Source organism: Chiloscyllium punctatum, chromosome 10, assembly GCF_047496795.1.
Source record: "Chiloscyllium punctatum isolate Juve2018m chromosome 10, sChiPun1.3, whole genome shotgun sequence".
Classification (NCBI taxonomy): Eukaryota; Metazoa; Chordata; class Chondrichthyes; order Orectolobiformes; family Hemiscylliidae; genus Chiloscyllium; species Chiloscyllium punctatum.
In genome coordinates this window covers 25,298,477-25,323,783 of record NC_092748.1, presented here as the reverse complement: position 1 = coordinate 25,323,783, position 25,307 = coordinate 25,298,477, and the positions used below count along the sequence as shown (strand labels likewise).

The 25,307-nt window shown below is 45.0% G+C and overlaps 1 protein-coding gene across 2 annotated transcripts in view; it reads left to right on the top strand.

Moving 5' to 3' along the window:
* The window catches only part of trpm2 (transient receptor potential cation channel, subfamily M, member 2), a 186,221-nt gene that overhangs the window by 34,648 nt on the left and 126,266 nt on the right, over positions 1-25,307 (top strand). For both annotated transcript variants that reach the window (XM_072578733.1, XM_072578735.1), the window contains exons 5-10: positions 7,888-8,053; positions 13,531-13,711; positions 15,467-15,633; positions 20,191-20,371; positions 22,331-22,392; positions 23,623-23,823. In XM_072578733.1, the coding sequence (XP_072434834.1) occupies positions 7,888-8,053; positions 13,531-13,711; positions 15,467-15,633; positions 20,191-20,371; positions 22,331-22,392; positions 23,623-23,823 (958 nt within the window). The remainder of the gene's footprint in view (positions 1-7,887; positions 8,054-13,530; positions 13,712-15,466; positions 15,634-20,190; positions 20,372-22,330; positions 22,393-23,622; positions 23,824-25,307) is intronic.

Here is a 25,307-nt window from a genome sequence, read left to right as displayed (position 1 = left end):
TAATAAGGAGTCTGAACACGCTTCAAGGCCAGTCCATCCTTCCTGGGATATGGGGCCCAAGGCTGCGCACTGTACTCCAAATGTGGTCTGACCAGAGCATTTACAGACCCTCAGTACTACATCTCTGCTTTTACATTCAAATCCTCTTCAAATAAATGAGGAGAAAGTGGGGACTACAGATGCTGGAGATCAGATTCAAGAGTGTGTTGCTAGAAAAGCACAGCAGGTCAGGCAGAATTCGATATTTTGGGCATAAGCCCTTCATCAGGAATGAGGCTTGTGGGCTGGGGGCTGAGAGATGTGTGGGAGGGGGCATGGGGTTGGGGGGAAAGTAGCTGACCTGGTGTGCCTCTCCAAACAGGAAGGCCAAAACCTTCCTTACTTCTGACTCAACCTGCAAGTTTACCTTGTGAGAATCCTGGACTACAACTCTCAAGTCTCTTTGCACTGCTGACCTCTGAATTATCTCCCCATTTAGACCCCACACTTTTCCACATTGTACTCCATCTGCCACTTCTTTGCCCTCTCTCCTAACCTGTCCAAATCCTTCTGCATCCTCCCCTCCTCCTCAATGCTACCTGTCCCTCAACATATCCTTGTATCGTCTGCAAACTTCTCCAGAATGCCCTCAGTTCCTTCATCCAGATGGTTAATGTATAAAAAATTATGGTCTCAACACTGAACCTTACAGACCACCACTTGTCACCAGCTGCCATCCTGAGAAGGACCCTTTAATCCCCACTCTCTACTCTCTGCCAGACAGCCATGGGCCCTTATCTTACTCAGTTGCCTTCTGTGTACGCCTTGTCAAAGACTGAATTGAAGTCCAGATTGATAACTTTCCTTGGTCTAACCTGCTCATTACTTCCTTAAAGAATTCTAGCAGATTTGTCATGCATGACCTCCCCTTGATGAAACCATGCTGACTTTACCCTATTTTACCATACACTTCCAAGTATTCAGAAATCTCAACCCACGACCAAGCATCTTACCCACGACCAAGGTTAGGCCAATCTGTCTGTAATTTTTCCTCTTTTGCCGTACTCCCTTTTTAAAGAGGGGTGTCATGTTAACAATTTTCCAGTCCTCTGGGACCCTTCCTGATTCTAGTGATTCCTGAAAGGTTACCACTAAAGTCTCCACTATCTCTTCAGCTATCTCCCTGAGAACTCTGGGGTGTAGTCCATCTGGTCCAGGTTATTTATCCACCTTCAGGCCATTCAGTTTTTCTAACACTTTCTCCTTGGTGATGGCCACCATACTCAGTGCTGCCCCCTCACTCTCTAGAATTCTTGGACTATTATTTGTCATTTCTTCCATGAAGATTGGCGCAAAGTAATTATTCAGTTTCTCAGCCATTTCCTTGTTCCCCACTACTATCTCCCCAGCATCATTTTTCAGTGGTCCAATGTCCACTTTTCCCTCTCTTTTGCTCTTTATATATCTAAGGAAACTCTTTTATATTCCTGGCTAGCTTACCCTCATATTTAATCTTCTCCCTCCTTATTTCTTTTTTTGTTGTCCTCTGTTGGTCTTTGTAAGTTTCCCAATCCTCTGGTTTCCCACTGCCCTTCTTGGCATTATATGCTTTCTCTTTTGTTTTTATGCTATCCCTGACTCCCCTATTCAGCCATGATTGCCTCATCCTCCCTTTAGTGTGTTTGCTTTTGCCTGGGGATGAATTTTTGCTCTGTCTCCTGAATTACTCCCAGAAACTGCTGCCATTGCTGTTCCGCTCTCTTTCCTGCTTGATTCCACTCCCAGTCAGTTCTATCCAGCTTTTCCCTCATGCATCTCTAGTTGCCTTTATTCAGCTGTAATACCGTTACCTCTGATTCTATCTTCTCCCTCTCAAATTGCAGAGCAAATTCAATCATATTAGGACCACTACCTCCTAAAGGTTCCTTCACCTTAAGCTCCCTTATCAGGTCTGCCTCACTGCACAACACTAAATCCAGTCTTGCCTGTTCCCTAGTGGGCTCCACCACAAGTTGCTCCAAACAGACATTCCACAGATTTCCTTTCTTGCAATCCACGACCAACCTGATATTCCCAGTCCGCGTACATATTGAAATCACTAATGATCACTGTAATTTTGCCTTTTCTACACATCTGTTCTATCACCAGATACATAGAACACTGAATATTGAAGATTACAGTGAAGTACAGGCCCTTCAGCCCTTGATGCTGTGCCACCCTGTGAAACGAATCTGAAACCCCCCATCTAACCTACACTATTCCATCCTTGTCCATATGCCGATCCAATGACCATTTAAATGACGGGAAGTTGGTGAGTCTGCTACTGTTTCAGGCAGGGCGTTCCATACCTCCACTACTCTGAGTAAAAAAACTCCCTCTGACATCTGTCCCACATCTATCACCCCTCAATTTAAAGCTATGTCCCCTCGTGCTAGCCATCACCACCCAAGGAAAAAGGTTCTCACTGTGCACCCGATCTAACCCTCTGATTAACTTATATGTCTCATTTAAGTCACCTCGTCCCTCAGCCTTTCCTCACAAGACCTTCTCTCCACACCAGGCAACATCCTAGTAAATCTCCTCTGACCCCTTTCCAAATCTTCAACATCCTTCCTAATATGGTGACCAGAACTGTACACAATACTCCAAGTGCGGCCGCACCAGAGTTTTGTTCAGCTGCAGCATCACCATGTGGCTTCAAAACTCGATCCCTCTACCAATAAAAGCTAACACATCATATGCCTTCTTAACAGCCCCATCAACTTGGGTGGATACTCTGAGGGATCTATGTACATGGACACTTGGATCTCTCTGCTCATCTACAATGCCAAGAATCTTACCATTCGCTCAGAACTCTGCATTCATGGGCTCCAGCTCCTGACTACTGTTTAGAGGCCTGTACATAACTGCAACTATGGTTTTTGTTCACCTTTGCAGCTCCTCAATTCTACCCATACCAATTCTACACCATCTGGCCCTCCTTTGTTTTTTATTTTTGATTTAATTTAATTTCTTACTCATAAGGTAACCCCACACCCTCTGCCCACCTGCCTATCTTTTCAATAGAATGCATAATTCGTCCCCGCTATCCAAAAGTAGAGTGCTCCCAGGAAACCTTTCATAAACCAGAAATGCCGTAAAGTCCATGGTTTATATGGGAAATAATATTGTAGTTTTTCAATAAAGCAAAAATCCTCTTCAGATTTGCGAAAACAGGTACTAATATAAGTCGTTCGTAAAAGCAAAATTGCATAAAGCGAACATTGGAAAAGCAGTGCATACCTGTGTGCCCTTGAACATTCAGCTCCCAATCCTGATCCCCTTTCATTCATATGGGCGGCATGGTGGCACAGTGGTTAGCACTGCTGCCTCACAGCGCCGGAGACCCGGGTTCAATTCCCGCCTCAGGCGACTGACTGTGTGGAGTTTGCACGTTCTCCCCGTGTCTGCGTGGGTTTCCTCCGGGTGCTCCGGTTTCCTCCCACAGTCCAAAGATGTGCAGGTCAGGTGAATTGGCCATGCTAAATTGCCCGTAGTGTTAGGTAAGGGGTCGATGTAGATGTAGATGTAGATGTAGGGGTATGGGTGGGTACGCTTCGGCGGGGCGGTGTGGACTTGTTGGGCCGAAGGGCCTGTTTCCACACTGGAAGTAATCTAATCTAATCTCTGTGATGCTCACCATGTCAATTTCAATCTGATTTGGAAATGCCGGTGTTGGACTGAGGTGTACAAAGTTAAAAATCACACAACACCAGGTTATAGTCCAACAGGTTTAATTGGAAGCACACTAGCTTTTGTAGTGGTGCTCTTTCATGAAGGACCTGTTGGTCTATAACCTGGTGTTGTGTGATTTTTAAAATTTCAATTTGTGCCTCAAGCTCATTTACCTTATTCCTTAAACTGCGTGCATTCAGATATAACACCTTCAGTCCTGTATTAACCGTCCCTCTTCTCATTGCCATAGAGTCAGAATCATAGAGTCCTACAGTATGGAGAGAGGCCCTTCAACCCAAACTTGTCTATACCGACCAGAATGTCCATCCACGCTAATCCTATTTCCCTGCACTTGGCCCATACCCTTCTAAACTTTTCCTATCCATGTATTTGTCCAAATGCCTTTCAAATGTTGTTTAAGTACTCACCTTAATCACTTTCTGCTGGCAGCTCATTCTGTATGCGTACCACCCTCTGTGTAAAAAAGTTGCCCGTCAGGTTCCCATTTATTCTTTCCCCTCTTACCTTGAACTGATTCCCACTCGTCCTTGATTCCACAATCCTGGGAAAAAGACTGTGAGCATTCACCCTATCTATGCCTGTCATGATCTCTTTAAGATCCCCCTTGGTCTCCAAGTAGAAGATAGGCTCAGCCTTCGGAAACACAATGAGTTTATGACACATTATGTAATTGCTAGCGACATTACATAGTGATGCAAGACATCAGGTCCGATTGAAGGATAACTTCACATTACCATGACTGAAACATTCAAGTCCACAACATCTAAACCACTTGCACTAGCAATAAAGAATTGACCTACCGGTGTTAGCCAGAGGTTTCGTGTCGAGGAGCGTGAACACCCCATCGACTTCCAAAGTGTATGTTCAGATTTAGAGGCGTCCCTCTGTGAAGTTTGCATCGCAGTTAGATCTGGCTTGCCTTTCGTTCCTGATTGGGAGCCTGATTCCCTCAGTTGGAACAACTAAAATGGCTGATGCGGCCACCTTCTTAGCAGTTGAGTCTGCATGGAGATTTCATAATTGTACGGGAGTAACCCTCCTTGTGTGTGCAGTGCATTTAGTAACAGCCAGTTGATGAGGAAGCAGAATAGAATCAAGGAGATTTTTAGCCCAAAGAGCATTTTGAATGGGGGTCCCTACAGGAGTGAGGAAGCCTCGTTGCTGCCAGGGGCGCCCAAAGTCATGGGCAACACCAAATGCATCACTGGAATACGTTGGCAATTTTATCAGTGGCCAGAATACAAACTCAGTTTTTTTACAAACTCAGGTGAGTGCAAATGCTCGGCTTTCTGTGCTGAGACAGGGTCTGAAAGGCAGCAGACTCCTGATCGGCAGTGTCAGTTACAATAGCGTAGCCTCACTGCCGGATACCGTCCAGGAAAACTGAGGAAGTGCCATCAACATAAAATGTGAGGTCAGGATTTTCAAATGGAAGGTCTGTCAAATCCAGACAAGGTGCAGGAAGGAAATGATTCTGAAGCAGGCTGTCATGCAGAGGGTCAGGGAGATTGTCAGGGGATTGCTCAAGGAACATGGAGCAGTAGTGAAACGAGAGATAAAGGTTCTGCAACAGCGAGACCTCACAGCGGCTCAGGCGAGATTGGGTCTGATGAGATGTGAGGAAGGCCATGACATAGTGCAAGATAAAAACAATGACTGCAGATGCTGAAAACCAAATACTGGATTAGTGGTGCTGGAAGAGCACAGCAGTTCAGGCAGCATCCAACGAGCAGCGAAATCGACGTTTCGGGCAAAAGCCCTTCATCAGGAATAAAGGCAGTGAGCCTGAAGCATGAGGAGGGTAGGGGTGGGGAGAGAGTAGCATAGAGTACAATGGGTGAGTGGGGGAGGAGATGAAGGTGATAGGTCAAGGAGGAGAGGGTGGAGTGGATAGGTGGAAAAGAAGATAGGCAGGTAGGACAAGTCAAGGAGACAGTAACTGAGCTGGAAGTTTGAAACTAGGATGAGGTGGGGGAAGGGGAAATGAGGAAGCTGTTGAAGTCCACATTGATGCCCTGGGGTTGAAGTGTTCTGAGGCGGAAGATGAGGCGTTCTTCCTCCAGGCGTCTGGTGGTGAGGGAGCGGCGGTGAAGGAGGCCCAGGACCTCCATGTCCTCGGCAGAGTGGGAGGGGGAGTTGAAATGTTGGGCCACGGGGCGGTTTGGTTGATTGGTGCGGGTGTCTCGGAGATGTTCCCTAAAGCGCTCTGCTAGGAGGCGCCCAGTCTCCCCAGTGTAGAGGAGACCACATCGGGAGCAACGGATACAATAAATGATATTGGTGGATGTGCAGGTGAAACTTTGATGGATGTGGAAGGCTCCTTTAGGGCCTTGGATAGAGGTGAGGGAGGAGGTGTGGGCACAGGTTTTACAGTTCCTGCGGTGGCAGGGGAAAGTGCCAGAATGGGAGGGTGGGTCGTAAGGGGGTGTGGACCTGACCAGGTAGTCACGGAGGGAACGGTCTTTGCGGAAGGCGGAAAGGGGTGGGGAGGGAAATATATCCCTGGTGGTGGGGTCTTTTTGGAGGTGGCGGAAATGTCGGTGGATGATTTGGTTGATGCGAAGGTTTGTAGGGTGGAAGGTGAGCACCAGGGGCCAACATGCTATGATCGCTGGCCCCAACATGCTCCCCCACTGACACCTCAGTCACCTGCCCAACCTAATTTCCCAAGAATATGTCAAGTTTTGCACTTTCTCCAGTAGGTACATCCACATATTGAATGAGAAAAGTTTCTTGTACACCCTTAACAAATTCCTCTCTATCTACACACTTAGCACTATGGCAGTCCCAGTCTATGTTTGGAAAGTTGAAAACCCCACCATAACCAGCCTATTATTCTGATGATGGTAGCCATGTTGTTGCTTTAGGACATCAGTGGCACATTCATCTATTATACTAACATACAACTGAAAGGGTCTGTCACACAGCGGATGTCCCATTGCTGGGGCTGTAGCCAAGACGTCTTTGAGGGCAAAAAATGACAGCGTAGCCGAGTCAGACAACTGAAATTTAAGGGGAGCATTCACACAGGAACACGAGGTAAGGCCTTTAGTATAAGTTGCAAGATTTGGAAGCCACTGCCTGCAAAAAATTGACCAACCACAAAAAGGCCCTCGTCCGTTTGGGTGAGGCAAGGGGTTGGGTTTGCAAGATGGGGGTAATCTGCTCCTGCGTAAGGGAACAGTCAGTAGCACTGATCAAGCCACCCAAAAAGTTCACTCGCGATTGACTTTTATGAACCTCAGTGGTCGGGACCACATATCCCCACGAATCGAGACATAGGTAAACAGTCTCCTGCTGCTTATTAACCAAATCAAGGCTAGCAAGGACCATCTTTCTCAGCTCCAGTAACTTTACATCATTTTTCCTGTTTCCTTACTCATCTTCTGTCTACCCATCCACACTCAGCCTTCTTCCAGCTCCTTGGAGTTCCATCTGCTGCACATATGTCTATTCAAATAAAAAAAAAGTTAGAGGTTTTTGTAGATTAGACTCCCTACAATGTGGAAACAGGCCCTTTGGCCCAACCAGTCCACACTGACCCTCCAAAGAGTAACCCACCCAGACCCATTTCCCTCTTACTTATGCACCTAACACTATGGGCAACTTAGCATGGCCAATTCACCTGATCTGCACATCTTTGAACTGTGGGAGGAAACCAGAGCACCCGGAGGAAACCCACGCAGACACAGGGAGAATGTGCAAACTCCACACAGACAGTCACCCAAGGCTGGAATCGAACTGGGGACCCTGGTGCTGTGAGGCAGCAAGGCTAACCACTGAGTCACTGTGCCACCCACACTGAGCCAGGATTTCTGCTTATCTCGAGAACCCTAGCCCCGTTTCTGGGGAAAAGGAGAAGCCTTGACTCAGAGGCCCACCGTCCCACAATTAAAACAAGTGTTACAGGAAGGGGACCTTGGTGGTGAAGCGCAGGGGTCAGTAGGAAATGATTGGTACTTTGTAGGATGGGCAGTGGGCCATAATTAAACACAGCTCCCGGGCCGTGAAGGCTTGTCAGACCTGAAGGCATCACTCTGCTTGGTTATCAGCAGCAGCCCGTGGATTAACCAAAGAATTGATGGATATGGTTTGTTTGAGGGGGGCTGGGTCTGGGAACCTGCCCTGAACTACAATTGGGGAATTTGATCCAGCTTGTGTTTCTCTTCAAAGGTCAGTATGTGAGTGCGGATACCCCAGGGAACATCACAGAGAGGAGGCTATTAACCTGGGTCGTTTACACGGTGAGCAATGGAATGCCATGAAACACCTCCGGCAAGTCCCAACCGATGCATTTGGAGACATAGTATTTGAAGGACAAGGGCAGAAGGTTGCAAAGGTTTGTGAATATATCCAGACCATGTTATACCTTCAATTTAGAAGGTTAGTTGTCGATCTTTCTTCCTGTTCATCAGTCACGCGACATCAAGTTATAGTCCAACAGGTTTATTTGAAATCACAAGCTTTCAGAGCACTGTTACTTTGTCAGGCGAAGTCAGGTGTTGTGTGGCTTCTGACTTTGTCTACCCCAGTCCAGCACCAGCAACTCCACACCATCCCTTCCTATTGTCACTCATATCCAGCCTATCAGACCAATTCAAGCAACTCGGGTGGGATTTTAAGTGCTGCAAGGTGATTGTGATGAGAGGGGATGGCAGATTAAAAGTGTGAAAATTACCAGTGCATCAGTGTCTTCAGTAAAACACTTTTGGTTCTCTTAGCTTTGCAATGCCATTCAACAGCAGTGAAGATTTTATTTATAACTCGATTACACACACTTCCTGCAAGCTATCAGGTCAAAAATGGAAGGAGGATCCTAATGAGTCGCAACTGAGCATCTGCCAACAGGAAAAGCTTTAAAAACAGAAACTTTGGAGCTGTTTCCCTGTATAAATGACAGGTGTTTGCTCACAGGATGTATTCAGGAATTGTGACTAATTTTTTTTCCATTCTGTTGAGGCCATGTCTACCACTGAATGTTTCAACTTTGAACCTCCCTCCATCATGTGTTCAGATGGTTAATGTGCTGGACATTGGAGAACACTAGAGCCTCAGGAGGATCAGACCCTAATCCAAAGGTTGCAAACGCTGCTTCATCCCTCTCAAAAACCCCTACCCTTCTTTGCCTTCATAGATTTGGAAAGTGTTATCTAAGGATCCATGGAGAACATCTACAGTGTGTCTTGTAAACACTGCTGCTCCTGAACATCAAAAGTGGTAGCAATCAAGTGGGACTGCTTTGTCCTGAATGGTGTTGAGCCTTCTGAGTGCTGCTGGAGTTGTACTCATCCAGGCAAGTGGAGAGTATTCCATCACACTCTTGACTTTAGATTAGATTAGATTTTAGTTTATAAACAGGCCCTTCGGCCCAACAAGTCTATACCGACCCGCCGAAGTGCAACTCACCTACCCCTACATTTACCCCTTACCTAACACTACAGGCAATTTAGCATGGCCAATTCACCTGACCTGACCAGATTTGGACTGTGGGAGGAAACCGGAGCAGGCGAGAATGTGCAAACTCCACACAGTCAGTCACCTGAGGCGGGAATTGAACCCGGGTCTCAGGCGCTGTGAGGCAGCAGTGCTAACCACTGTGCCACCGTGCCGCCCACTTGTGTCTTGTGATTTGGTGTTGAGTTACTCACTGCAGTATTCCTAGCCCCACGACCTGTTCTTGTAACAACTGCATTTAGGTGGTGAGTCTGGTTCTGTTTCTGGTCAATGGTATTGCCACTGAATGTCAAGGTGTGAAGGTTAGATTCTGTCTTGTTCGGGGATGGAAATTGTCTGACATTTGTGTGGTACGAATTTTACTTGTCAGACCCAAACCTGGATATCGCCCAGATCTAGGTGCATTTGGACATGCTTTGGTATCTGACAGGTCATGCACACTATGTGGCCAAAGGTGATACAGCTTTAGAGACAAGGTAGAAAAGATTTATGAATGGTTCTAGTGCTGAAAACATTTAGTTGCACAGATAGATCAGTGATGTTGGGCATGTTTTTCTTCAAGAAGTGAAAGTGGACAGGTGATTTGATTGAGGTGTTTATCAGCATGAGGGGCCTGGACAGAGTGAATACAGAGAATGTGTTCCCATTAATAGAAGGATAACAAAGCAGGGAGTACAGATTTAATTTGTCAGAAGCAGCAATGGTGACATGAGAAGAGACGTTTTCATGCAGTGATTATGATCTGTAACATATTGCCTGAGAATGCAGCGGACACATTTGCGCTGAAATTTACATGAGGAAATTAGATCATTATTAGACAAGGAAGAATGTGTAAGTTATGGGAAAGGGATCAAGTTACATTTCTTCTTCAATGAGCCAATACAGACTCAATGGGAGAGATCACTTTTGTTTGTACTGCAACCATTCTGTAAATTTACAATTGGTGAACATCCCCACTCTGACCTTATGACAGAGGGAAGGTCATTGATGAAGCAGCTGAAGATGGTTGGGCCTGGGGAACTCCTGCAGAGATGTCCTGGATTGACCTCTGACAACCACAACCATGTTCTTGATCCAGCCAACTTAGAGTTACCATGGTCTGTCATGGATTGTGGATGCCAGCACCACATGGCATTTGTGTCCTAAATTTAATGGCCTTGAACTAATTGCCCTTGTAGTTAAGAGTCAACCACATTGCTATGGATTTGAATTGCATGTTGCCCATGCCAGGTAAGGATTTCCATCCCTACAGGACATGACCTGAAAATGTGTTGCTGGAAAAGCGCAGCAGGTTTTCTGCTGCGCTTTTCCAGCAACACATTTTCAGCTCTGATCTCCAGCATCTGCAGTCCTCACTTTCTCCTACAGGACATGAGGACAATCGTTTCCACAGTGGCCAAAATTGAGACTAACTTTCGATCGCAGATTTATTAATTTAATTTAAATTCCACCAGTAGTGGGATTTCAAGCCATGCCCACACAATAATGGCCTTCAGCTTTGGATTAATAGAGTCATAGAGATGTACAACACGGAAACAGACCTTTCAGTCCAACTCGTCCATGCCGACCAGATATCCCATTTGCCAGCATTTGGCCCAAATCCCGCTAAACCTTTAATATTCATGTACCTGTTCAGATGCCTTTTAAATGCTATAATTGTACCAGCCTCCACCATTTCCTCTGCGCACACCACCCTCTGCGTGAAAAAGTTGCCCCTTAGGTCCTTTTTATATCTTGCCTCTCACCCTAAACCTATGCCCTCTAGTTCTGGACTCCCCCACCCCAGGGAATAGACTTTGTCTATTTATCCTATCCATGCCCTTCATGATTTTATAAACCTCTATGAGATCACCCCTCAGCCTCTGACGCTACAGGGAAAACAGTTCTAGCCTTTTCAACCTGTTCCTATAGCTCAAATCCTCCAACCCTGGCAACATCCTTGTCAATCTTTTCTGAACCCTTTCAAGTTTCACAAAATCCTTCCGATAGGAAGGAGATCAGAATTGTACACAATATTCTAAAAATGCCGCAACATGACCTCCCAACTCTTGTACACAATACTCTGACCAATAAAGGAAAGCATACCAAACGCTTTCTTCACTAGCCTATCTACCTGCAACTCCACTTTCAAGGAGCTACGAACCTGCACTCCAAGGTCTCTTTATTCAACAACACTTCCTACGACCTTACCATTAAGTGTACAATTCCTGCAAACATTTGCTTTCCCAAAATGCAGCACCTCGCATTTATCTAAATTGAACTCCATCTGCCACTTCTCACCCATTGGCCCATCTGGTCAAGATCCTGTTGTAATCCAAGGTAACCTTTTTCACTGTCCACTACAACTCCAAATTTGGTGTCATCTGCAAACTTACTAACTATACCTCTTATGCTCACATCCAAATCATTCAAAATCAATGAAAAGCAGTGGACCCAGCACTGATCCTTGTGGCACTCCACTGGTCACAGGCCTTCAATCTAAAAAACAACCCTCCACCACCACCCTCTGTCTTCTACCTTTGAGCCAGTTCTGTATCCAAATGACTAGTTCTCCCTCTTTTCCATGAAATCTAATCATGTTAACCAGTCTCTCATGGGGAACCTTGTCGAACATCTTACATATAGATCACATCTACTGCTCTGCCCTCATCAATCCTCTTTGTTACTTCTTCAAAAAGCTCAGTCAAGTTTGTGAGACATGATGTCCCACACACAAAGCCATGTTGACTATCCCTGATCAGTCCTTGCCTTTCCAAATACATGTACATCCTGTCCCACAGAATTCCCTCCAACAATTGCCTACCACCTACATCAGGCTCACTGGTCTATAGTTCCCTGGCTTGTCCTTACCACCCTTCTTAAACAGTGGCATCACGTTTGCCAACTTCCAGTCTTCTAGCACCTCGCCTGTGACTATCGATGATACAGATATCTCAGTAAGAGGCCCAGTAATCACTTCCCTAGCTTCCCACAGAGTTCTAGGGTACACCTGATCAGGTCCTGGGGATTTATTCATTTTTATGCATTTCAAGACATCCAGCACTTCCTCCTCTGTAACATGGACATGTTTAGATTAGATTACTTACAGTGTGGAAACAGGCCCTTTGGCCCAACAAGTCCACACTGCCCCGCCGAAGCGCAACCCACCCATACCCCTACATCTACCCCTTACCTAACACTACGGGCAATTTTAGCATGGCCAATTCACCTGACCTGCACATCTTTGGACTGTGGGAGGAAACCGGAGCACCCGGAGGAAACCCACGCAGACACAGGGAGAACGTGCAAACTCCACACAGTTAGTCGCTTGAGGCGGGAATTGAACCTGGGTCTCTGGCGCTGTGAGGCAGCAGTGCTAACCACTGTGCCACCGTGCCGCCCACAAATTTTTCAAGATGTCACCATCTGTTGCTTAAAAAAGACTTGAGGGGTAAACTATTTTACACATGTATTTTTTCATGTATGGAAATTAATTATCAGAGGAAGTTATGAAGTTTGATACGGTTACAATTTTAAAAGACATTTGGCTAAATTCATGAATAGGAAAAGTTTGGAGGAATATAGGCCAAGAACAGGCAGGTGAGACCAGTCTCGTTTGGGAGTATGGTCAGTATAGACTGGTTGGACTGAAGGGTCTGTTTCCACGCCGTATGACTCTATGACTCCATGATTTAGAACCTCAAATATTTCCTGCTGCTGGTTACGGATTGTCTTCAACAGATGCATCCAACCCAGCAGAGATCGGAGCATCCTGCAATCTCCAATTGGGACACTCCATTGGTGACCAATCTACATCACTCACTTCCTGTTTACTTACAATGTGCATATTACCCCGTGACATTGAGTGATTTGTTTTGTGGTTCCCACTGAGCTGTGCAGAGCTAAGCTGCTGAAGGATTCACGTGACTTTGTGTGCTTCTGCACTCTCAGAGTGTGTGGCCTCCTGTGAGAAGTGGCTTACAAACAGGCACACACAAACTGAGCAGGCCATTCAGCCTGCTGCTGCACCATTCAGTAAGATCATTGCAGAAGTGAGTCTGCTTCCTCCTCTGGCACTCAAAAGAAAACAAAATTAAAAGTTAATTCCCCTTATTGATAACCATGGCAACAATCAAAATCGAAACAAAACTAGAGAGGAGAAATAAAGGCTGTTTGCCTGGAAATCGATAGTTGCCTGACACAGAGTCTACTCATTCCTTCATGGCCAATGGTAGGTTATGGTGATGGATGCACTGAGTGACCAATCGTAGGAGGGTGCAATCATTGCAGTTGGTGTCACTTGATGGATCCTCCTGAAATCGGGGCTACCACGATTAGTGGCACGTGTCACTACTAACACTTGTGCCCACCTCTTCTTTTCAGTACGCCCGAGTCTCAAATGACACTGCTCCAGTAACACTCTACCATCTCATGACTGAGTATTGGGGACTAAACCCTCCACATCTTCTCATTTCTGTAACTGGAGGGGCAAAGAACTTTCACTTGAAGCGAGGCCTGAGAGTCATGTTCCAGAGAGGCCTAATTAAAGTCGCCCAATCGACAGGTATTGTACAACCATCATTTTTAAACATGTTGCTGATTTTTTCACAAATTATCAGTTCTAGTAAGACCTTTCTCAATCTTTGTTGCACCTTTGCGACTTGTAATATCTGGACCAGAATTGGGCACAGACCTCTAATGCTGCAATTCGGATCACTTGTGGGTTTAAATCTTCACATGCTCTTGGCTTTGTTTCTTTAGATTGCCATTGCTTTGTTTATATTGTTATAAGTTTGTTAGTCCATGCTGCGTTAATGATTATTGAACCTGACTCCTTGAAACCCTTTCTTCGTCCACTCCATTTGCAAATCCAGAAGTCTTTTCATGTACTTCCTATCTACTTTTGTTGGTGCTGACATTTATTTGCCATTTCAAAATTTTCTGCAAGTTATTCCGTTTTTAAAAATATTTTGTCAGGCTCCTTCCTAATATCATTTCATCGATAAACTTAATAATTTATTTCAGTGCACAAGTCAGTCAGCAATCAGTCCTCTCTTGTCATTCTGTGGATACATTGTATCATCATGAAAATTAGTTTTTTTGTGTTTCACTCCTGATGATGCAAAATGAAAAGCATCAATGTCATCTCTCGCTGCTTAGCAATTCTTAAGTTCTGTGAAACCAAACAATTCCTCATATGCAAGTATAATAATGTCCCCAGATCTCTTCGTTAACTTCCTTTAATATGTTTGCAGAATGTTTTGTGATTCCATTTCATGTTCTTCATTTCAAAGTTCCTTTTCACTTTGACAATATTCATATTTTGTTTTGCCATCTCTGTCCTCATTGTTTTACAAACATAGAGACATAGAAAATAGCAGCAGGAGTTCACCATTCAGCCCCTTTAAGCCTGCTGTGCCATTCAGTGTCATCATGGCTGATCATTCAACTCAATACATTGCTCCCACTTGTTCCCCATGTCTTTTGATCCACTTTTCCTTTAGAACTATATCTGTCTCCTTCTTGAAAACATGTAGCATTTTGGCCTCAACTGCTTTCTGTGGCACAGAATTCCACAGGCTCACCAACTCTCTGGGTGAAGACATTTCTTATCATTTCAGTCAAACTGGCCAAATATGTATCTCTGAATTGTGACCTCCTTTGTTCTGGACTCCCTTGTCACTGGGAGACCATGCTTTCTGTGTTTATACTGTCTAGTCTTGTTTGAATTTTGCAGGTTTCTAAAAGATCCCCTTCATTCTTCTAAACTCCAGTGAATACAGTCCTAACCGAGGTTGTCTCCTTTCATTGGTTAGCCATGCTATCCCAGAAATCAGTCTGGTCAACTATTACTGCATTCCCTCTGTAGCCAGAAAATCCTTCCTCAGATAAGGAGATAAAAAAATGCATGTGTGGTGTGGTCTCATCAAGGCCCTGTCTAATTGCAGAAAGACATCCCTCCCCCTGTCCTCAAATCCTCTCACGATGAAAGACCACACACTGCCTGCTGCATCTGCATGCTCACATCCAGCAAATGGTGTACTGGAAACCAAGGCCTCATTGCGTGTTCCCCTCTCACTATTTATAGCCATTCAGGTAGAAATCTGCCTTTCTGGTTTTGCTCCCACGTTTGTGCACACTATCAACCACACATCTGGACAGTCTCTCAACTTGTACCAGTCACGCTCTGCCTCATCCACCCAACTTTGTGTCATTTGCACGCTTGTAGATTTTACTTTCAGTTCCCTCATCTAAAGCCTGACTTCTTGTGGTAGATTCTCTCTGACCATTGACAATTACACTTCTGTTTTTCTCCCAGGAGCGTGGATTATCACGGGAGGCACCTTTGCTGGGGTGATGAGGCATGTTGGAGAGTCAGTGCGACACTGTAAGATGACCAGCCAATCCAAGAAAAAACAGATTGTGGCCATTGGTATTGCGAGTTGGGGCATTGTGCATAACCGAGAGAGTCTGATATCTGAAGAGGTGAGCCACATTTAGGTAGACCCTGGAGAGATAGTTAGACAAGTTAGCCCAAAGAGAGCATGTCTGAAAGCTGGAGTGATAAGCCATATAGGAAGAATGTACCTGATAGCTGGAGAGAGGAGCATTAGAGAGGAAGAGACTGATATGTGAACAGGTGACCAACAGAGAGAGAATCTGATAACTGGAGAGGTGAGTGAATGGGAGAGAGTGCTGGTGATAGCTGGAGATGTGACCCATAGAGGAGAAGAGATGGAGAAGCCCAATTTCTGGAGTTGAGCCAGAGAGAGAGGCTGATAACTGGAGATGTGAGCCAAAGCAAGCGAGGGAGGGAGAGGCTCAGAGCAGGAGAGGTGAGCCATACAGTAAGAGGGAGCTTAATAGCTGGAGAAAAGAGCTGGTGAGAGAGAAAGAGATCGATAGCTGGTGGGAACAGGTGGGCCACAGAGAGACAGTGTACCTCATAGCTGGAGGGATGAGCAGCAGAGAGAGAAAGCCTGATAGTTGGAGAGATGACCAATACACAGAGACTGTTGGCTGGAGATGTGACCAATAGACAGAGGACTGATAGCTGGAGAGGTGAGCCACAGAGTCACAGGGTCATAAAACATGGAAACAGTCCCTTCAGCCCAACTCATCCATTCTGATCAGCCTTCCTAAACTGAACTAGTTCTGTTTGCCTGCATTTGGCCCATATCCACCAAAACATTCCTATCTATATACCTGTCCAAATGTCTTTGAAATGTTGCAATTATACTTGCCTTGATCACTTCCTTTCACAGCTCGTTCCATATATGCATCATCTTGTGCGTTAAAAAGTTGCCCCTTCAGTCCCTTTTAAATGTTTCCTCTCTCACATTAAACCAATGTGCTCCGGATCTGGACTCCCTTATCCTGGGGAAAAAGACCTTGGCTATTCATCTTCATGATTTTTAAAATCTCTATAAGGTCACTCCTTAGCCTTCTATGCCCCAGGCTATCCAGTCTCTCCTTATAACCCAAAACCTCCAATCTCAGTAACACCCTTGTAAACGTTTTTTGCCCTTTCCAGTTTAACAGGGTGACCCAAATTGTGTGCAGTACTCCATGTATGGCCTTACAGCCATAATATGTCTCAACTCCTGTACTCAGTGCTGTGACCAATGAAGCCAAGCCTTCTTTCCACTCTGCCTACCTGTGACACCACTTTCAAGGAACTACATAGCTGCACCCCTAGGTCTCCGTTTGACAACTTTCCTGATGAAAGCCTGATTTTCCTGCTCCTCAGACACTGCCTGGCCTGCTGTGCTTTTCCAGCACCACTCTAATCTTGACTGTGATCTCCAGCATCTGCAGTACCCACTTCTGTCTAACATTCCCCAGGAACCTACCAATAATTGTATAAGTCCTACCAACGTTTGTTTTACCAAAATATAATACCATGCATTTATACAAATTAAACTCCACATGCCACTCCTCTGTTGATCGAGATCCCATTGTACTCTGAGATAACCTTCTTTACTGTCCACTTTACCACCAATTTTGGTGTCATCTGTAAATGTATTTACCATGAACATAGAACATAGAACATAGAACATTACACCATTCGGCCCTCAATGTTGCGCTGACATATCTGAGAAGAAACCTATCTAAAACCCATCTTTCCTACACTATTCCATTTTCATCCATACAATTATCCAATGACCATTTAAATGCCTGTAAGTTGGCGAATCTACTACTGTTGCAGGCAGTGCATTCCATGCACCTACTACTCTCTGAGTAAAGAAACTACCTCTGACATCTGTCCTGTATCTATCACCCCTCAATCTAAAGCTATGTCCCCTCGTGCTAGCCATCACCATCCAAGGAAAAAGGCTCTCCCTATCCACCCTATCTAACCTTCTGATTACCTTATATGTCTCAATTGAGTCACCTCTTAATCTTCTTCTCTCTAACAAAAACAACCTCAGTCTTTCCTCATAAGACCTTCCCTCCATACCAGGCAACATCCTAGTAAATCTCCTCTGAACCGTCTCAAAAGCTTTCACATCCTTCCTATAATGCAGTGACCAGAACTGTATGCAATACACGAAGTGTGGCTGCACCAGAGTTTTGTACAGCATACCTTGTGGTTCCGAAACTCAATCCCTCACTAATAAAAGCTAACATACTGTATGCCTTCTTAACAACCCTATCAACTTGGGTGGCAACTTTCAAAGATCTATGTTCACGGACATCGAGATCTCTCTGCTCATCTACATTACCAAGAATGTTACCGTTAGCCCAGTATTCTTTATTCCTGTTGTTTCTTCCAAAGTGAATTACCTCATTTTTCTGCATTAAACTTCATTTGCCAACCCTCAGCCCAGCTCTGCAGATTAGCTATGTCCCTCTGTACCTTGCAACATCCTTCAGCACTATTCCACAACTCCACTGACCTTAGTGTCATCCACAAATTTACTAGCCCATCCTTCTATGCCCTCATTCAGGTAATTTATAAAAATGACAAACAGCAGTGAACTCAAAACAGATCCTTGTGGTACACCACTAGTAACTGATCTCCAGGATGAACATTTCCCATTAACCTCCACCTTCAGTCTTTTTTCAGCTAGCCAACTTCTGATCCAAACCACTAAATCCTTATTCCCAATACACTATAGAAAGCTTAAGGATTTTCCTTGATCCTACCTGCCAACAATTTCTCATGTCCCTTTCTGGCTCTTCTTAGCTCTCTCTCTATATCTTTCCTGGCTAACTTTTAACTCTCAAGTACCCTAACTGAGCCTTCACGTTTCATCCTAACAGAAGCCTTCTTCTTCCTCTTGACAAGAGAATCAACTTCTTTAGTAAACCACAGCTCCCTCAGTCGACCACTTCCTCCCTGCCTCACGGGTACACACTTATCAAGGACACGCAGTAGCTGTCCCTTGATCAAGCTCCACATTTCTATTGTGCTCATCCCAAGTGGTGTCCCTTACCTCCCACATTCTGCAGGAGGAACATTCAACGTCCTAACCTCCATTCCCACTATCTAAATTCCCAATGAAAAGAATGAAAAAAAAAGTAATAAAACCCTAGTCGCCTTACCAATCCGGCACCATGGCAAACTGGTACAAAAGATGAAGTCATCAGGGTTGAGCTGGCAAGATGGATACAGAACTGGCTTAGCCAGAAGAGACAGAGGGTAGTGGTGGAAGGATGCTTTTCGGAATGGAGGGAGAGTGCCTGACAGCTGGAGAGCTGAATCATCCTATACATGAGAGAGAGAATTCAATAGCTGGATCGGTGAACAATAGAGAGAGAGAGAGAGAGAGAGAGAGAGCTGGAGACATGAGCAGTAGACAGTAAGATCCAGATAGCTGGAGAACAGAGCCTTAGAGAAAGAGTGACACAGATATCTGGTGAGAAGATGATCCATATAGAGAGAGAGAGCCCGATGGCTAGAGAAGTGGCAATCCATGGAAAAAGAGACTGACAGCTGGTACGAGGAGTGATTGAGAGAGGGGGAGAGAGAGAGAGAGAGTTAGAGAGAGAGGCAGCCTGATGGATTGAGAGGTGAGCCAGAAGGAAAGGAGTCTCATGTAACTGCAGAAGTGAGCCGCAGAGGGAAAAGTGAGAAGTGAGCCGTAGAAAGATATCCTGATTGTTATAGGGAGACACCTGCTAATAGCAGGGTCAGTTGTTTGATACAAAGACATCCTGATAACTGGGGAGGTGAGCTATAGAGAACGTGAGAGACTGATGATTGGAGACCAAAGGAACTGCGGATACTGGAAATCAGAAACAAAAACAAAAACAAAAATTGCTGGAAAAAGCTCAGCAGGTCTGGCAGCCTGTGTGGAGAGAAATCAGAGTTAACATTTTGGGTCCAGTGACCCTTCTTCAGAGCATGAGGTAGTTGAAGAAGTACACCGAGACAGAGAGAGAGAGACATGCTGGGGAGAGACAGGGGTAAAAGTCACTGGACCAGTAATTTGGAGGTCCAGTACTGGTCTGAGAACATCAATTAAATTCATTACTAAATTACATTAACTATTTAAAATATGGAAGTTTAAGCTACCCCATTGTAAAAGCCCACCTAGTTCACTCATATCATTTCAAGAAGGCAATGTTCCATCCTTACCTGGTCTGGCCTACGTGTGACTCCAGACCCACAGGCTTAAGAGCCCTCTGACATGGCCAAAGCTATTCACTTCTATCAAACTGCCAATGAGTATCGGATTGTTTTGGAGCAGATCAAGATGGCAGATCGCCACTACCTTCTGCAGAGCAATTAGGGCAAGGCATTAAATGTTGGCCTTGCTTGCAATGTCATGAATGAAGAAATCAAAGTTCAAAGACAGCCCTGAAAAGAAGGACCACTAGCTGGATCTGAGCTGTGAGGTGAGGTCACATGGACATGGAGGTTATAGAATTTGAAACCTTAGTTTTCCTAGAGGGCTTCACTCTCATTCTACCTGTCTGATCACCACTTCAGCAAGAAGACAGAAACTAAGCTCTCTCTAAGTTGAAATGCCAGAGACAAAGTGATATAACAGCTATACTGCTTGTGACTAATCAGAATTCATTTTCCTGGAACAGGGCAGGTTTCCTGTGGAATATTACATGGATGAGGCCAATCAGGGCAGACTATCCTGCCTGGACCACAACCATACCCACTTTATCCTGGTTGACAATGGCACCCATGGACAATATGGTGTGGAGATTCTCCTAAGGGCCCAATTGGAAAAGTACATCTCAAAGCAGCGAATGGGAACTGAAGGTAGGGCTTGTCCACCTGTGGTTTTGCATTAGGCAGTTACATTCACCGTATGTTGAGTTTAAGATTTCAACCCAACTCGTACTATTGTTGCACTGGGAGTGTTGGTGAAGTAATACAAACAGAATTTAAATCTGTATCTAACCTGGCCATTATCTTTCCTGCAAGTGTTTTATGTGACTGTTTTCGAACTTTACTATATGGAGTCTGTTTTGTGATACATTCCATAGAAACTTTTAATCTCAATCGAAACAATGGACTCTCAGTGAACTTAGTCATTGGCAGTCTCTGTTTCGGGAATGTTTGATGGAAACAGTGTCAAGGGGGCTTCACTGTATCTAACTACATGCTGTCCATATCCTGGGAGATTTTGATGGAAACAGTATTAAGGGAGCTTTACTTTTTCAGGTTATAAGATTCAAGGCAGCTTTATTGTGTACCTAACTGTGATGTATTTCTACAGGGAGGGATTGGGGATGGTGCAGGTAGAGCTATACTTTCAGTTTAAGAACATGTAGAAAAAGCTTTATTCTGTGTCTAACTCCATGCTCCACCTGTCCTGGGAGTGTTTAATGAAGTCCGTGTAGAAAATACTCTGTTTACAATTCAAAAGAGTAGGGGAGCTTTAATGTTAAAAAGAGTAAAAAAGATTTGTACCTTGTATCTGACCCCATTTTCAGTTTAAGAGTAGAGGAAGCTTTACTCATTATCTAATCCCATGTCCTGGGAGTGTTTGATGAGGTAAAAACAATGACTGCAGATGCTGAAAACCAAATACTGGATTAGTGGTGCTGGAAGAGCACAGCAGTTCAGGCAGCATCCAACGAGCAGCGAAATCGACGTTTCGGGCAAAAGCCCTTCATCAGGAATAAAGGCAGTGAGCCTGAAGCATGGAGAGATAAGCTAGAGGAGGGTGGGGATGGGGAGAGAGTAGCATAGAGTACAATGGGTGAGTGGGGGAGGAGATGAAGGTGATAGGTCAAAGAGAAGAGGGTGGAGTGGATAGGTGGAAAAGAAGATAGGCAGGTCGGACAAGTCAAGGAGACAGTAAGTGAGCTGGAAGTTTGAAACTAGGATGAGGTGGGGGAAGGGGAAATGAGGAAGCTGTTGAAGTCCACATTGATGCCCTGGGGTTGAAGTGTTCCGAGGCGGAAGATGAGGCGTTCTTCCTCCAGGCGTCTGGTGGTGAGGGAGCGGCGGTGAAGGAGGCCCAGGACCTCCATGTCCTCGGCAAAGTGGGAGGGGGAGTTGAAATGTTGGGCCACGGGGCGGTTTGGTTGATTGGTGCGGGTGTCTCGGAGATGTTCCCTAAAGCGCTCCAGAAGGAGCTTTACTTTTAGTTGAGTGTCAAGAGAGTGCTGTACCTGATCTGGCAGTGCTTGCTGGGGGCAGTATAGAGCAAGCTTCACTTATAGCTCACCCCATGTTGTACCTGGCTGGTCCTGTTCTGGGCATGTTTGATTGTAGAGATTGCAACTCATCTATGTTATCAGAATCCTGAGACTGTTTGATGTTTGGATCGGAGGTGAGGATGATGCCCGCCTGAGCTGTGAAGCTTCTCAAAGACAAATAGCTGAAAATATCTACCCAATCACTCATGCGGTGTAGACACATCCTGACGTAGAAATGTATGTCGGAACTTTTAAAAGAGGAGATGGAACATAAATCACAAACCCTGTGATAGTAACTATCATGTGTGATTTGTGAGGTGATTCCTCCAGCAATATTGCTTTCAGTGAGACTATGGGCAACAACTATTGTGTAGATTTATGGTTTTCCTGTCTGGAAGGGAAGGGCAAAAATCAAGAATGAAGGATCTGATTTAGGAATATTGCTTTCAATAAGGAGCCCCACTCTCTCAATATGTATGTTTAGAACGCGCGACCCAAAGGAACGAAGGTATTGTTTTAAAAAGCGGAAGATCTTACAGCTGACAAATTCTGATTAATACTTGTTTTCCAGATGTTGGAATTGAAATCCCAATTGTATGTGTTGTCCTTGAAGGAGGCCCAGGAACTCTGAATGTGAGTGAGAAAAGCAAGAGTCAAACTTGTGTTTCTTTTCACCCTATTTACAACTTCTGGATATCCCAAAGATAACAAATAGAATAAGTTCCTTTAATAGTATACTTAGATTAAATTCCCTACAGTGTGATAACAGGCTATTTGTCAACAAGTCCACACCAACCCTCTAAAAAATAAAAGTAATCCACCCAGACCCCTTTCCATACATTTATCCCTGACTAATGCTCCGAACACTATAGGCAATTCACCATAACTGCACATCTTTGGATAGTGGGAGGAAACCCACACTGACATGGGGAGAATGTGCAAACCCCATTGCAGGCAGTCACCTAATGCAGGGATTGAACCCAGGTCCCTGTGATTGTAAGGCAGTAGTGCTAACCACTGGGCCACCATGCCATTCAACATTTGCAATGCCAGAACCTATGCAGAGCATCTCCCCTATAATGTTGTTGCGACCTGGTCAATATTCAGTTAGAAGTACTATTGTAAATCTGACTCCACTTGAGAAGATAGATGAGGCTTTTCTTTGATGAATAATCTGATAGCTGGCACCTCTAACAGTGTGGCATTCCACAGTGGTGCCACCCCCCCCCCCCCCTTCCACCCCCAACAATGCAGAATTCTCTCAGTTCTGCACCCCCACCCCATGGTGAGATGCTCCCTCAGTACTGCCCCATTTGATAATGCAGTACTCCCTCAGTCTTACAGCCACCCCCACAAACTCTCAACAGTGCAGCGCTCCCTCAGATCTGCAGCCCCCACCCTGACAGTGTGGTGCTCCCTCAGCACTGACTCTCTGACCCCGGGCTTCTCCAATCAAAAGCAGGGGTAGAGGCCTTGCTCGTGAGTTCAGCGTCTCTAACTTTCGGTCAAGATCCTGGGAGCTCAGGCCTGAAGGAGATTCTGAATTCGGTGCCTTGAACTCTCTCTTTGTCTTCTCCAGGGCCGTGCTGCTGCCTGACAGTGACACTTTGCTGCAGTTTCAGGAAGGTTAAAGCTGTGACTACCTCAGCACTTCAGGGCTTCATTGATTCCTAGTTGGATTGTCAGATCAGAAACGTGACCCACCTTAATTACAGGCTGCAGTTCATCATTGAAGCATGTTGTTTTCTTTTTGAGGGGCTGAAGAAAGGACTAATGTAAGGGAGTAGCTTGGAGCAAAAGGCCTCCTGTTGTGTAAGGGCTCCCATCTTTTGTTGTTTAGTAACGGTTTTTGTTCTGTTATAGACAATATACAATGCCATGAGCAATGGCACCCCCTGTGTAATAGTGGAAGGTTCAGGACGAGTAGCAGATGTTCTGGCTAATGCGGCTGACTTGCCCATGGCTCAGATAACCATCTCCTTCGTCCAGAAGCAACTGCGCATGTTCTTTGCTGAAATGTATGACAAGTTCTCTGAGCGGGAGATAACATCATGGACCAAAAAGGTACAACAATATCCGTGTCACTATGGCTTCTGGATATACTATTACAATCCCTTCCGGATTTCGATAAAAGTGTGTGCGTGTGTGTGTGCGTGCGTGTGCGTGTGCATGTGCGTACCTTCTCAGATGGGGTTGAAACACCATACACACCACACTCTATTCCCCACTCCAACTGGTTCTTCAAAAACTCCACTGAATGTGTCCCATGTGACTGGGATTGAACCCACACAAATTAACTGCCTGGGTTCTGCCATTTCTAAATGCTCACCAATTCAATCTAGAACTGGGGATTTTAAGAGATTTCCCACTAATGGCTCAGATGAACTGCCTATAGATATGGCTGAAATAAGACTCAATTTAAGGGGAAACCAATATTTGTACTCCTTAAACTGGCATTCTTGTTAATTGTCCAGATGAATGTAAGATACAAAAATTTGATGAAAGCTTTGCTTATTTTAAGCAACGCTTATTTTAAGCAACACCCACGTTCACTGCTTTTAAATGATTTATTGACTCTTGGATCAGTCAATAGTCTTTTTCTCCAGTCAAGGGCAGTATAATATCTACACCCCAGTTATTCGGCATATTTCTCTTGTTTAAGGGCTGTTGACAAATTTCAACCATATATTATGTTATCTTCTATTGAAGATGAGTTAGGAGAGTTGCATAGGAGAGTTACATGTGAGCATGAGGCCATTCAGTCCATCGTGTTTGTCTCAGCATCCTGAAACAGCTCCTCAAGAGCTCATGGACTGGACTAGGCTATACTGCACAGCACCTCGTTTGCTCTCACAGCACCTACTCGCTCCGAGTCTCCTGAGATACTCACAGCATCCCTACCTTCTCTTTTCTTTTTCTCTTTTTGTCCTTTAACAGGCTCAAGGGACAGACACAAAACCAGGAAGCTTGACATGGTTATCAGTAGGCCTCAGTCAAATTAATGGGTTAGCCTTTGATCAGTGGGTTCCAGTACTGTGACAGCCCCTGGTACCAATCCAGAGGCTTAGACACAGTCAGTCAGTCAGTCAGTCACTTGGGGTGGTTAGAGTCAGGATTGTCTCCACATAAGGGGTAAGGGGCTGAATGTCATGCAGCCCACATTCCAGCTTAACCTTTTCTGCTGAAATGGGAGGCGTTTTCTCCCTGACAGGCAGATATTACATGAATGGTGACAAATGATAAAAGTAACAGAATGCTGGTGCGTGTAGGGGACAGTGTGTGAGATTAATTAAAGCAAGCATTTCTCTGTGGACAAGCAGTTTTCATCATCCAATTTCCAACCTTTCTCTTGGCAACTGTGCGCTCTTCTGTTAGTGGTGGACATCTTTTCTAGCCATTTAACATTGGCAACAGAGTCACAGAGTGATAGATATATACAGCACAGAAACTGACACTTTGGTCCTTCATAACCATTCCGATCAGATGTCCTAAATAAATCTAGTCCATTTTGCCAGCATTTGGTCCATATCCCTTTAAACTCTTCCTAT